General features: G+C 41.7%; 1 protein-coding gene and 1 pseudogene across 5 annotated transcripts in view; one reads left to right on the top strand and one right to left on the bottom strand.

The window, feature by feature from the left end:
- Positions 1 to 12,561, bottom strand: part of ABHD6 (abhydrolase domain containing 6, acylglycerol lipase) — a 43,637-nt gene that overhangs the window by 12,678 nt on the left and 18,398 nt on the right. For all 5 annotated transcript variants that reach the window (XM_036030952.1, XM_036030953.1, XM_036030955.1 and 2 more), the window contains 3 exons: positions 5,615 to 5,771; positions 3,652 to 3,765; positions 2,274 to 2,406 (listed from right to left, as the gene is read on the bottom strand). In XM_036030952.1, the coding sequence (XP_035886845.1) occupies positions 2,274 to 2,406; positions 3,652 to 3,765; positions 5,615 to 5,771 (404 nt within the window). The remainder of the gene's footprint in view (positions 1 to 2,273; positions 2,407 to 3,651; positions 3,766 to 5,614; positions 5,772 to 12,561) is intronic.
- Positions 6,666 to 8,922, top strand: LOC118501653 (annotated as a pseudogene).

Below are 12,561 nucleotides of genomic sequence, written 5' to 3'. Positions count from 1 at the left end.
AACATAGAACTTAAGGGACTGACTACTCCTCCCCTTGGCCAGGGCCTACTTAGTAATCTCTCCCTCTCTCTCTTTTCAAATATTTTATTTATTTTTAGAAAGAGCGGAAGGGAGGGAAAAAGAGAAGGAGAGAAATATCAATGTGAGAAACATTGATCTCGTACATGCCTGACTGGGGCTCAAACCTGTGACCCAGGCATATGCCTTGACCTGGAATTGAAGTGGCGACCCTTTGCTTTAGAGAATGAAGCCCAACCAACTGAGCCACACTGATTAGGGCAGTAATCTCTTATTTGAGGTCAATATACAAAACATGGTGAGAGCAAGCCCGATCCTGAGCCACCCCCTGCAGTGGGACAGTGGCTGCCCTCTGCACAGTGTTCCTTCCTCCAGGAGAGCATCAGGCGATCGCTGACACTGAAAAGCTTTGACATGGACCATTATTTCCTGCACCCTAGAGTGTGATGTGCCAGAGTTTACACAAGCTGGTGTATACAGGAGGGCAAAACTAATTTCCACTTCCAACAATGAGCAAATTTCTAGGTGTATAACTTAGCTGAAGAACTAGATTTTAGAAAGGCAATGGTCTCAATTCTAGGCTGCAGAAATCCATGCATTATATACCTCCTGTATTCAGTAACTGCTTTAAATCTAACATGAGCATATAATGTGGCTTTCACAATGCCACATGGGCAGATACATGATTTATTTCCTTCTATTTTAAAAATAATCCTCGATTACATGTCATGTGGTATCCTGCACTGGACCCTGGAACAGAAAAAGGACATTAGTGGAATAGCTAATGAAATCCAGAGAAAGCCTGGAGTTTAGTTCATAGAGATGTACCAGTGTTGGTTTCTTAGTTGTGACAAGTTTACTGTGGTCATGTGAGCTGTTAACAATGGGGGAACCTGGATGAAGGGCAGGTGGAGCTCTGTACTATCTTTGTAACATTTCTGCAAATGTAAAATTATTTCAAAGTAAAAAAAGTTTACCTTTCCATTTTCACATACAAAGAATTTAAAATTTCCAACTGGAACTCAGGTGTAAAACTCTTTGAGCAAATGAGCATATACTCAAAAAAGCCAGTTAGGTCTGACCTTCATAAGTGATTTAAAATCTAATAACCTTCCATAGGGGATGTTTCTCCAATTTTCAAACTTTATTAATAAAAGACCAAATGATTTTAGACATGGTGCTTGGGAAGAGAGGAGAAAATCCACTGGGAGCTTGATTTCAATTTCAATGTCCTTAACAGACCTGAAAACTATTTACTTTCAGAGTAACCAAAAGACTTTAAAGACCAGTTTAGCGAGGTTTTAGTAGAAGGTATACATGTTCAACTTAAAGCTGGGTTCTAGTAGGTAAAGCAGATAGTGGACATGAATCCTACAAAGGAGGTAGAAAACACAGAAGGACTTCCAGAAAAGTCACAGCCTGGGTTCTAGAGCCAGACAGCCTAGGATCGGTGCCTATCCTGGCTCAGGCACTAAAGTAATTTCTTTGTACCTCAATGTCCCTACTAATAATATGTTGATCTGGATATAATTACATATGTAAAAAGTCACTGAGATTATACATTTAAAATTTACATAAGTCAAACTCCAATGAGGTACCAGAGAGAAAGAAAGCAAGAGAAGGAAAAAGAAAAAATTAAGATTTTTCTCTCTGATATATTATACATCCAAGTTTAAAGACTTACGTAAGAAAAAATAAATTTTAAAAATCCAACTTCAGATCATGATTTCTGGGGACATGTTATAGTTCAAGTTGAGATGTATACAAATGAAAACAGAGAAACTAAAGTTTGCTGATTTTTTAAAAAAGACCTTGTAATGAATAAAGGCCTCTGACTTTTCAGCCAAAAAGAGGAGAGGCATAATAATAGTCCCTTTACCTCATAAGGTATGACTATGGTGAGAATTACCTCTATATAAAGAGCTTAGCTCAGAAGAGCTCAATAAATGTTAGATATTAATATTACCACTATATTTCAAAGCATTTTTTGCTACAAAGCATTATACCCATTTTAATTAACCACCAAATTCTTTGTGGAACAAGACTGGCTCTATAGTTTAAAAGTTAGTGTGTTGTGATTATGGCCAGATAACTGTTGGTTGGTTAGTTATCACAAAAGCATTGCCTATCTCCAAAGGTCACAACAAAAGATGATGCTAAGAACCAGTCAGAGCAGACACTGCCACCTGTTCCTTCAGAGATTCAGACTGTTGTGCTCAAGTCACTCATGGGGACATTGTAGCCTGGTAACTCACCAGCAGGGCACACGAGAGACAGGCTGCAGACATCTGATGGGTAGTAAGCAGCGTACACCCCAGCCACACTGCCGCCCATGGAGGAACCTACCAGGTGAAATGGTTTTCTGTTCAGCTTGAGGCATTCCACAAACTGGAAAGGAAAATGAGAAGGGGGCTTGGTTATTGAGCCGTAGACAGTGACAACAGTGATTACAGAGCAAAAAGCCTCTATTGCCTGTGGAGACCAGTGAATAGGGCTACTGATGAAAGGAGGTCTGGCACTCTACTAGGTCCATTACCCAGAAGAACCCAAGACAGGTGTGCACGTATCTTTATCTGGCACAAGTGATTGAGGGGTCAATTTATGAGCACAAACCCAACAAAGATTCTCCTAATTTGTGAGTCAGCAAAGCTTTCTATAAATGCCCTGAGTATAAGTATTTTCTGTTCCATGGGCTGTATGATGAGTTGCAATTACCCAACTCTGCTGCTGTAGCACAAAAGCAGCTAAAGACAATACATAAAGGAATGAGTGTGACTATGTTCCAATGAATCTTCACTTACAAAAATAGGCAGCAGACCTGATACAGCTCACGGGCCATGGTTTGCTGATTCCTGCCCTAATTTAAAGTCCTTCTCATCCATCCAACCATCTATTCATATAACTATCTACCCATCCATCTGTCCATCCAATCATCCATCCAACCAACTATCCACTGACATTTCAGATAAACATCAGTTATCTAAAAAATATTAACTGGATACCTGTTATGTATAAGGAATTACAGTCAATCACAGAAGATACAACAAAGAGTCAAAGAGACAAGTTTCCTGACCTCATTAAAACACACAGTTTAGTGGGGTAGAGGGGAGACACATTAAACATATCCTTGTCTGGGGAAAACATCTAATGTCAGTTTGAAGCTTGTGGACTACTAAATTCTGAAATGGTCCATGAGCCCCATGACCATGAAAGCCCAGCCAGAGAGGGGCTAAAGATTGATACTGAAATAGAACAAAATAAAGTTCACCTTCTCCATCTTCCACAACTAGGTAGAAGAGCTATTGCTGTCACCATATAATTGGTAAGCAGAAAAACAGACTCTAGGCAAATGGTCTTGGGAGATACTAAACTCCATTTTCAAAGAGCTGAGAAAATGCTCAGATCGTCGCAAACAACTGCAACAGGTGTATAGGAGAACAGGCTGCAGTAAGCCCTGGCCCTCCAGAGTGGACCAAGGATACCATTAGGGTCCCACTTTGCAATTATTTGACAGAATGCATTGAAGACTCATTATGAGTCAGTATGAAACTCTTCTACCTGCTCGCCAGGCTTGGGCATGCAATGGCAAACAACACCCACAATCTGGGCAATTTTTGGTGGAGCCTTGCTTACCTGGTGTATCCTCTTGACTTGCCCATCTATGGACAGGTCATCCAGGGAAGAGCGGGTGGTACCCTCATGTCCTGGCATGTCCACGCAGACCAAGTGTAGGTTCTTCGGAAGAAACTGAGAACGCACAGGCCCAGAGAGTCAGTATGTGGTGTGCAGACAATGTCTGCCCACTTTCCTGGGAAGGCTGCACCTACTTACCAAGTATCTTGGATAGCCAACCCTGGGGATATATAGTCCTGGGCCACCCAGAATTTTACCCTAAGTAACTTCTGATGGGAGTGATCATTGCCAGTAGCCTCATAGGAAGCAGAGGCTCCCAAAGATTAATAAATACATAGATGGAAGGGGACCAGGAGGATGACTGAAAAAGGGGGACAAAGGTCTGGGCAGCAGGTATACGACTCTCACTTTTGACACCCGCTGGTGGGTACTAGCCCCATCCCTTTCACACCTATCCAGCCATTCAGCCATGGACTGGGAACTAGAAGGGCTGGTTCTGTTCTCCTCGAGGCCTGGCCATTCCAGAGCCCACAGGAGCAAGTCTTTCTTTAAGAACCACGTCTGATCACCCTGATTCTGGTTTCAACTTTTTTTGCATTAAGGTGTAATTCCTGGGGCGATTATTATCCTAAAACACCTTCTTTGGTTTAAATGTGTGCCACTTTTAACCAGGAAACTCAGAAACATCAGTTATCAATAAATAAATACCCAATTAATATGAAAGATGCTTATCTGGCCCTGGCTGGTGTAGCTCAGTGAATTAAGCACCAGCCTGCAAACTGAAAGGTTGTCGGTTCAATTCCTAGTCAGGGCACGTGCCTGGGCTGCAGGCCAGGTTCCCAGCTGGGGGACAAGAAGAGGCAACTGATCATTGTTTCTTTCCTTTTCTTTCTCCCTCTCTTTCCCGCTCTCTAAAATGAAATAAATAAAATCTTTTTAAAAAAGATTTTAAAAACCAGGACAACTGTAATTGAACTACAATAAAACATTTTTTTTAAAGTTGCTTATCTGAAGTGGGGACAGGAAGTAAAAGGTTCATTAAGGCACGAGGATGGCTATCCTCATAGTGGAATTTGGAAATAAGAACACAAGTAACTAGAGGATGTGTGGGCTTTTTTCTTCTGGTGTAGATCATCCCTGAGATCATTCAGGTATGGTCCTGCTTGAGGTGGGAGCCTCGGATGCTTCCCTTGCAAGGCCTCTCCCAGCTCCCACCATCACCATCTGGTCACTCTTCTCAAGTAAAGGAAGTTGCCACACCCCAGTAAACCAGGACAGAAAGTGAGTGATTTAGAAAGCTATCCCAGAAAGCTGCCAAACCAAGATCACTTCTCTAAATGGCTAATGAAGAAAAAAACAAAACAAAACAAAAACAGAACACGGAAGTGAGGATGAGGGAGAGGAGAAGAAGGAGCCAAAAGAGCCCTGGCTGGCATGTCTCAGTAGACTGAGCACTGGTCCTCGAACCAAAGGGTCACCAAAAGGTCCCAGTCACATGCCTGGATGGTAGGCCAGACCCCCAGTGGGGCGCATGTGAGAGGCAACCACACATTGATGTTTCTTTCCCTCTATTTCTCCCTCTCTCCCCCTCTCTCTGAAAATAAATAAATAAAATCTAAAAATAAAAAATAAGGATGTGGCAAAAGGGAGAAGTAGGGGAAGGAAGAGGAGAAACTTGGAGCATAAAAGAACAAATGATTTTTTTAAAGCTTGACCCTGATAATGACAGTTCTGAGATGAAGCTGAGTGTCAGAAACCTTTCCTAAGAAATACTTATAAGGTGAAATGACTTCTAAGGGACAGATTTTACAAATAACATTCAACTCAATAAATTCTGTCTGATAAAAATAAATAAATATTACATTAGTTTTAAGATAACCTGAGCCACAGTTCTGGTTTTCCTTTGCTTTCTACCATTGCTGATGACTGTATGTCCAAGTGGAAACACTTTTCTCTACAGCACCTTGACCAAGCTGAGCCACATGTCCTTGTGTGCAGAGAACCCATGGAGCATGAGGATGGAAGGTTTGTGCCCAGGCCTGCCGCGGAAGGAATAACAGAACTGGTAGTCTTCATGTTGAACATAGCGGACCTGCATGCCCAACGTCCGCCGCCAGTACCTGGGAAGGAAAAATATATGCTAAACCAAATCAGCAAGCTCTAGAGAAGTGGGGGCACAGATCCTCTCTACAGATTCACTTCAAGGTGAGACCTGGCTTTCGTCCTCCATGTTTGACTCTGGAGGCCCCCAGAGCTTCACCCTCAAGGAGCACTAAGTAAAGAATGCCAATATTCATGCCACATGGATCCTGTGGTATACATGTCACTACACAATCTCTCTAAACTAGGAAGGGGACAGGGGTGTTTTCTTAAGAAGCATGACATATAATACCTCTTGTTAATACTTATTTCTAGCAGTAGGATGGCAGTGCTAAGGAGGAGTCAGTGGTGGGATCTCACTGGGTGTCTGACTAGCCCTTATCTGCTTGGATTGGTTGAGCTTCTGCAGAATCGAAAGGCTGTCAGTAAGGCTGGGGAGGACCCCAGGAAGGCCAAGACAAAGATGGTTTTCCCTCGCAGAGAGCTGGTTTGCGGTCTGGTGGACCATCTTCATCCACACCTGAAACCTAGGGCGATCAGCCAGGGACATGCGGGCTGCAGGACTGCAGCTGTGCACAGCACAGGCATCCTGGAGTGAGACTTCCCTGCAGAGACACTTTAATTGGCAGAAAAAGCATCAAAAGACTTAATGGCAGTGTCGCTTGCAATTTTCTACTGGTGGCGATGAAGAACTGGACTCTCGCCAAGGTTGCAGTAGCTCATATCACTCCACACACCCACAAATCTCTGGGAAGAAAGAACACCAGAAGATAGTCTAAAGGAGCCTGCATTTCTTATGATCTCTAGATTCTTAATACTCTAAACAGCTGTCCAGTGTTGGCGATTACAGTGGACTGATCTCTGCTAAAAAACACAACTTTTCTTGTTTGTAAATCTACTCGAAAAAGGTGGAGGGCCTTTTCAAGAAGATGGCGCCCAAAGTGAAGAAGGAAGCCCCTGTACCTCTCAGAGCCAAAGGCAAAGGCTTTGAAGGCAAAGAAAGCAGTGCTAAAAGACATCCACAGCCACAAAGAAAAGAAGATCCAAAGGTCACCCACCTTCTGGAGACCTAAGACCCCTTGGCCCTGAAGGCAGCTTCAATATCCTCAGAAGAGCGCCCCCTAGGAGAGACAAGCTTGACCACTATGCCATCATCAAGTTCCCCCTCACTACTGAGTCAGCCATGAAGAAGACAGAAGACAACAATACACCTGTGTTCATCGTGGATGTCAAGGCCAACAAGCACCAGATCAAACAGGCTGTGAAGAAGCTCTACACCACTGACATGGCCAAGGTCAACACCCTGATGAGGCCTGATGGAGAGAAGAAGGCATATGTTTGACTGGCTCCAGACTGTGATGCTTTGGACATTGCCAACAAAATTAGGATCATCTAAACTGAGTCCAGCTGGCTAATTCTAGATATAAAAATTTTATACTAAAAATAAAAGAGAAGAAAAAGCTGGAGGTTTAATTAAGTTTCCAACCAACCAAATTTCATCATTTGAGTCTTAATCATATTGAAGTGCTACTATTGCTTTAAAGAAGATATGGATTCTGAAGTAGTGAATTTTGATGGAATTGACAGTTTTTAAAAAATTCTTTTGATTTTAATTGTGGTGCAGAAGTTAATAGTAACAAACATGGTTTTGTGCAGACATTATTTTCACTCCAGTAGAAAAGCTCAATAAAGTTCAAAATTCTATCTGTCCCTAGAAAATAAGTATTTTTTTCCTAGAGATTTTGAGAGTGAGAACTTGTCTTTTAAAGAACTATCTGCAGTGGACCTCTGATTTCATTCACTACAGCATATGGAAGCTGGTTGAAGGCTCAGCTTCTGTTGGTTACATAAGACTTTGCAGTGCTGGAGGCTGGCCTGAAATTGATCTCAATACAAAATTCCCATCTAAGCAAATTGAACTCTCTGCATGAAGAATCTCTCCAAGATGAAAGACAATTAATTCAATCCAGGATTCACTCTTTGGTATACTTTGTACCAAAGAGGTAGCCAGGTCTTGCAAAAGCAAACAGCCTAAACTGACTGGTTTTAACCCTCTATGCAAAACAAGCTGAGGGGAGATAAGAATGTAAATTCACATCTATTTGGATCTGCATACAAAAAGCATGGGAGCACATACAGGGCACTATTAAGATGAGTATCTGGAATGGAGGTAAGGAAAACAGTGAAAAGTAGATGGAGAGGCAACAGAGCCGGGAAGAAGACTTTTATCACTTTTGCAATGAAAGTGTTGCCTATTTGAAACATTAAAAATATAATGAAATTGACTAGCTTAAAGCTCTTCTTATGACAAGGAACGCTTATTTCGAAATTCTAAATTGTGCACTTAATACAAATTTGTATTGCCAGACCATTCACTCATATGCCAGACCATTCATATATCGACTATATGATCTTGAATCTAATCTATAATAAGGGGAAACGTTGCACTTTACTGGGGATATGGCAAAGACTGAATGAGACAAGCCACTTACAAGTTTTGTTCAGTGCTCAGGACATGTAAGTATTTGATAAATGGTAGTTACTAGTATTATATAAAGAAGACTCTATCCTTGTAAATAAACCACTTGCCAAAATTCAAGGGAAAAAATGCAACAAATATGACAGTCACAGATTGATATCCTTAATATATAAAAAGCTTACAAAATGGTAAGAACCATGCTGAGACCCCCAATTCAACACAAGTAAAGAGCAAAATAAATGAAAAGGTTACTCAGAGTAGAAGAGAATTACTGACAAACATAGGAAACATGTTCAAGTTCAACACCAATTAGATAAATGAATATTACAACAAGAAATGCATTTTAATGGGCTTCTAAATTAGAATAATGTCTTTTAAAAAACAATTATAATGTTCAACCTTTCTAGAAAGCAGTTTGGAATTAAGCATCAGGGGTCTTTAAAAGCTGCATGCCTTTTAACCCAGTAATTATACCTCCAGGAATAATCTGTTCCAAGAACATAAGCAGAAATCTTGAAAGAGTATTTCTAAACATGTCCGACAGTGTTATTTAAATTAGGAAAAAAATCTGCACTAACCTTAATGTCCATAAATAGAAAATTTCTTACAGAAATTACAATGTATCTAGACAATGTAATATTTTGCTGTTAAAAATGAGGTCTTCAGCCCTGGCTGGTGGCTCAGCTGGTTGGAGCATCATCCCATATACCAAAAGGTCATGGGCTCGATCCCTCATCAGGGCACACACCTAGGCTGCAGGTTGATCCCTGGCTGAGGTGTGAACAGGAGGCAACAAATTGATGTTTCTCTCTCACACTGATGCCTCTCTCTCTCTCTCTCTCCCCCTCTCCCCCTTCCTCTCTCTCTCAGATCAATAAAAAAACACCCTTGGGTGAGGATTTTTTAAAAAAATAAGGTCTTCAAAGAATATCTAGTAACAGGACAATGTTTATTGCATGACATCAAATGAAAACATAGGACCCAATCTTTTATATTATTGATTCCAATTCTGTTAAAAAAACTTTAACTATGTATAGATGAGGCGGGGAAAAGGTGGTGAGAACAAAAGAGGAATTGAAGAAAATGACTTTGAGGATTACAGATCATTTATATTTTCTCTGTGCTACCTTTTTATAATCTTCAAATTCTCTACAACTGTAACACAAAGAGCAGTATGAGACCAAGGAAGAGCTGGAAGGACCCTGGAGGGACGGTGATGTTGCATAAGCACCTGGATACTCAACACCTAACAGTGGGAGACAACGCAGAAGGCGGAGGCAAGGGCGTGGGAATAAGGAAGTATGACTTGACCCAAGAGTGAAGGGAGAAGGGGTTGGAAAGGCAGCCGAGAGCTAGGCTCAGGAACTGAGGCCTTCTTCATCACCAGGTGGGGCTCTGGGGTACTGATCCATGTATTTCATTTCATTGGTACATCTACTGGAAAACTTTATCTAAGCTTTGGAAACAGAAGTTGAAGAACCAATATTTTCAGTACTTTCAGCCGATCCTCTCAATGAAAGAGTGGGAAGAAGACTCCTTAAGCTACAAGGTCAGTTAAAAATTATGAAAGATCAATGGCTCCGATGGAAAACAAACAAACAAACAAACCCAACTTCTTTGGTTTAAAGATAATGGAGAATAAATTACCTCTAAATCATAAACATCACAAAGGCAGAGATTAGAAATAGCTGTGAGTGTACAGAACAGAAACAAAGAGAAAAATTAAACTGGGATAAACGAATGTCTCAGGAACAAGATCTTTCACAGATGAACAATCTTGGTACAAAAGCCAAGCTTTTCCTGTTTCAGGGACAGACAGCACCGAAGCCCCCCAAAAGCAGCCTCCACGGGGCTCCTCTTTGAGAAAGGCTCCCAGCACCCAGAGCCTTTATTTCACAAGTGTTGCCTTCTCCAGTTTATGGAGACCCCAAGAGAAAAGTACTTCCACCCTTCTTTTTGTTGCTGTTGCTACTCCAGTAAAATATAGATAATGTGAAATTTACCATTTTAACCATTTTAGGGTACAATTCAGTGGCATTAAATACACCCACAGTACTGTACATCAGTCATCACAACTATCCATTTACAGAACTTTTCATCATCCCAAATAGAAATTCTGTATCCATTAAACAAAAACTCCACATTCCTTCCTGTCTCTTGGTAATCTCTATTCTAATTTCTGTTTCTGAGTTCAGCCAGTCTTGGTACCTCATGTAAGTAGAATCACACAGCATTTGTCATTTTGTGTCTGGCTTATGTCACCTAGCAGGAAGTTTTCAAGTGATGTGTATTATAGAATGCATCAGTACTTTATTCCTTTTTAAGGTGAGATAATATTCCATTATGTGGATATGCCATACTTATCCATTCATCAATCGTTTCTACTTTTTGGCTACTATGCATGATGTCACTGTGAAAATCCATGTACGAGTTTTTGCATGGAAATACACATGTGTTTTCAATTCTCTTGGGTAAATACCTAGGAGAGGAACTTCTGGGTCATTTAGTAGCTTTTTTCTTTTAAATATTTTAAGGAACTGCAAGACTTTTCCAAAGTGGCTGCACCATTTTGTATTCTTCCTAAGAATATATGAGGGGTCCAATTTCTCCACATCTTTCATTATTTTTTCAGAGAAACATTAAATTGAAATATAAGTCATATTACAGGAAAATGCACACATTGCAAGTGTCCCTGGAGCATGGCCATCCCACTTCCACAGGGACATGGACTCTGCTCCTGTAAATGGTACCAAACGCTTTGCCGTAACTCAACAGAGCCACAACCAGAGGTGCCTTGGTCACTGCACAGAGGGGCGGCTTTGATTCTGGAAGCCTTCTCCTGATGTCTAAGGAACCTGTGGGCTGGGGACTATGTAGCTCAGAGGCTGCTTCTGGTACTGGTGCATGGAATTAGGCTCTGTGTAATCACACCTGCACATGCAGCCATATCTCCAACAAAAGGCCACACCACCTAACTGCATTCTCCATTCCAGTTTGATTTAAGAAAAATGGCATTTGCATGTGGAGCTCCACAGAGCCTCTGTGGGGACATGTGGGGCACACAACTCTGGCCTCTCCATGTCAGGCTACATGGGGAGCCCTGGCCCCAAAGCTGCCTCCTGCTGCTAGGGCAGCAAGGACAATGGCATTTAAACACAGCTGTGTCTCAGCTTTGTTTGTGCAGAAGTGGGTCCTGAGTGAGCCTTTGAAGGGGTCACCACCTCCCAAGAGAGAGTGAGGTAGTGAAAAGCTCCCTTCTGATCAATTAGCTTCTTTTCAAGGATCAGAGCCTGGCTGGCAGGTGGAAAATTCCACACTCGAATGAAACAAAAGGGAGCCAGAAAGGAGGGCAAATAGAGGGCACATGCCAAACTCCCTGCATTCTTCTCCCTGTGCACAGGAGGCAGTTCTCACTCCCAGAAGTCTGGGTGAAACCTCAGTGTGCTTCCCTGTGGCACAAGGACGAACCAGGTCTGTTCTGGTATTTCCTTCATCAGGGTTACGCACACAATGGGGGCAGGAAGGGTGGTTTTATTTGGTGAGTGCACTGTGGCATGAGAAGTCCCAGAAGCATGTCAGGAGAAAGCTCCTTCCTTTTCAACTGTTAAGCTTCTGATTAAGGAGAAAGAAGCTCCCTCAAGGAGAAAGGCTCTGTTGGGGCTGCTACATCTTTCACACCCCTCTTAGACTTTGTACCAAAGAGAAAGGAGACAGAGTCTCTGGCAGGTAGCAATATCTAAGCTAGAATTTAAGAACACTATTTACTGGCATTCTGCTTATTTTTACTTTCTTACATTAATTTACTATTTATGGCAACTATGGCCAACTTTTCACTAAGGTAATGATATTTATATTGCTCTTAAAATAAATTGATTTAAGCTGCAAAAAGTGACTTATTCTAGAGATAATGTAAAAGTAGAGGTGGTATGCAGATAGGGCAAGGATTACAAAGGCGGTACAAGAATGACAGGTGGTTTGAAAACGTCTTTTCCTTTCTGCCACTTTACTAGTGAACACTTTCAGAATAAATCTGAAACCATTCTGTCCCACCCATATGCCTTCTCCAGGGCCCGCTTTTTCTAATTCATTTATCAGCACACATCACTGCACCTGTCAGACCACCACCGGAGCAGAACCCAAGGATCATGAAACTACCAAAGGAATTCCCACAGATGCGCACAATCCTTGCTTAAAAGAATCAGTGGCTTTGGCAATGAGGGTGGCCTCCTGGGCAAAGGAGGCCAGAAACCTGAAAGAAGTTACCTGGTGAGCAGCTACCACCAATTCTTAAGGAACACTCCCAAAATTCAAAAAAGGATGTCTTTCAACTT

Source organism: Phyllostomus discolor, chromosome 7 (genome assembly GCF_004126475.2).
Source record: "Phyllostomus discolor isolate MPI-MPIP mPhyDis1 chromosome 7, mPhyDis1.pri.v3, whole genome shotgun sequence".
Taxonomy (NCBI): Eukaryota; Metazoa; Chordata; class Mammalia; order Chiroptera; family Phyllostomidae; genus Phyllostomus; species Phyllostomus discolor.
Note: the sequence above shows the minus strand (reverse complement) of the source record. Positions and strands in the feature narration are given on the sequence as shown.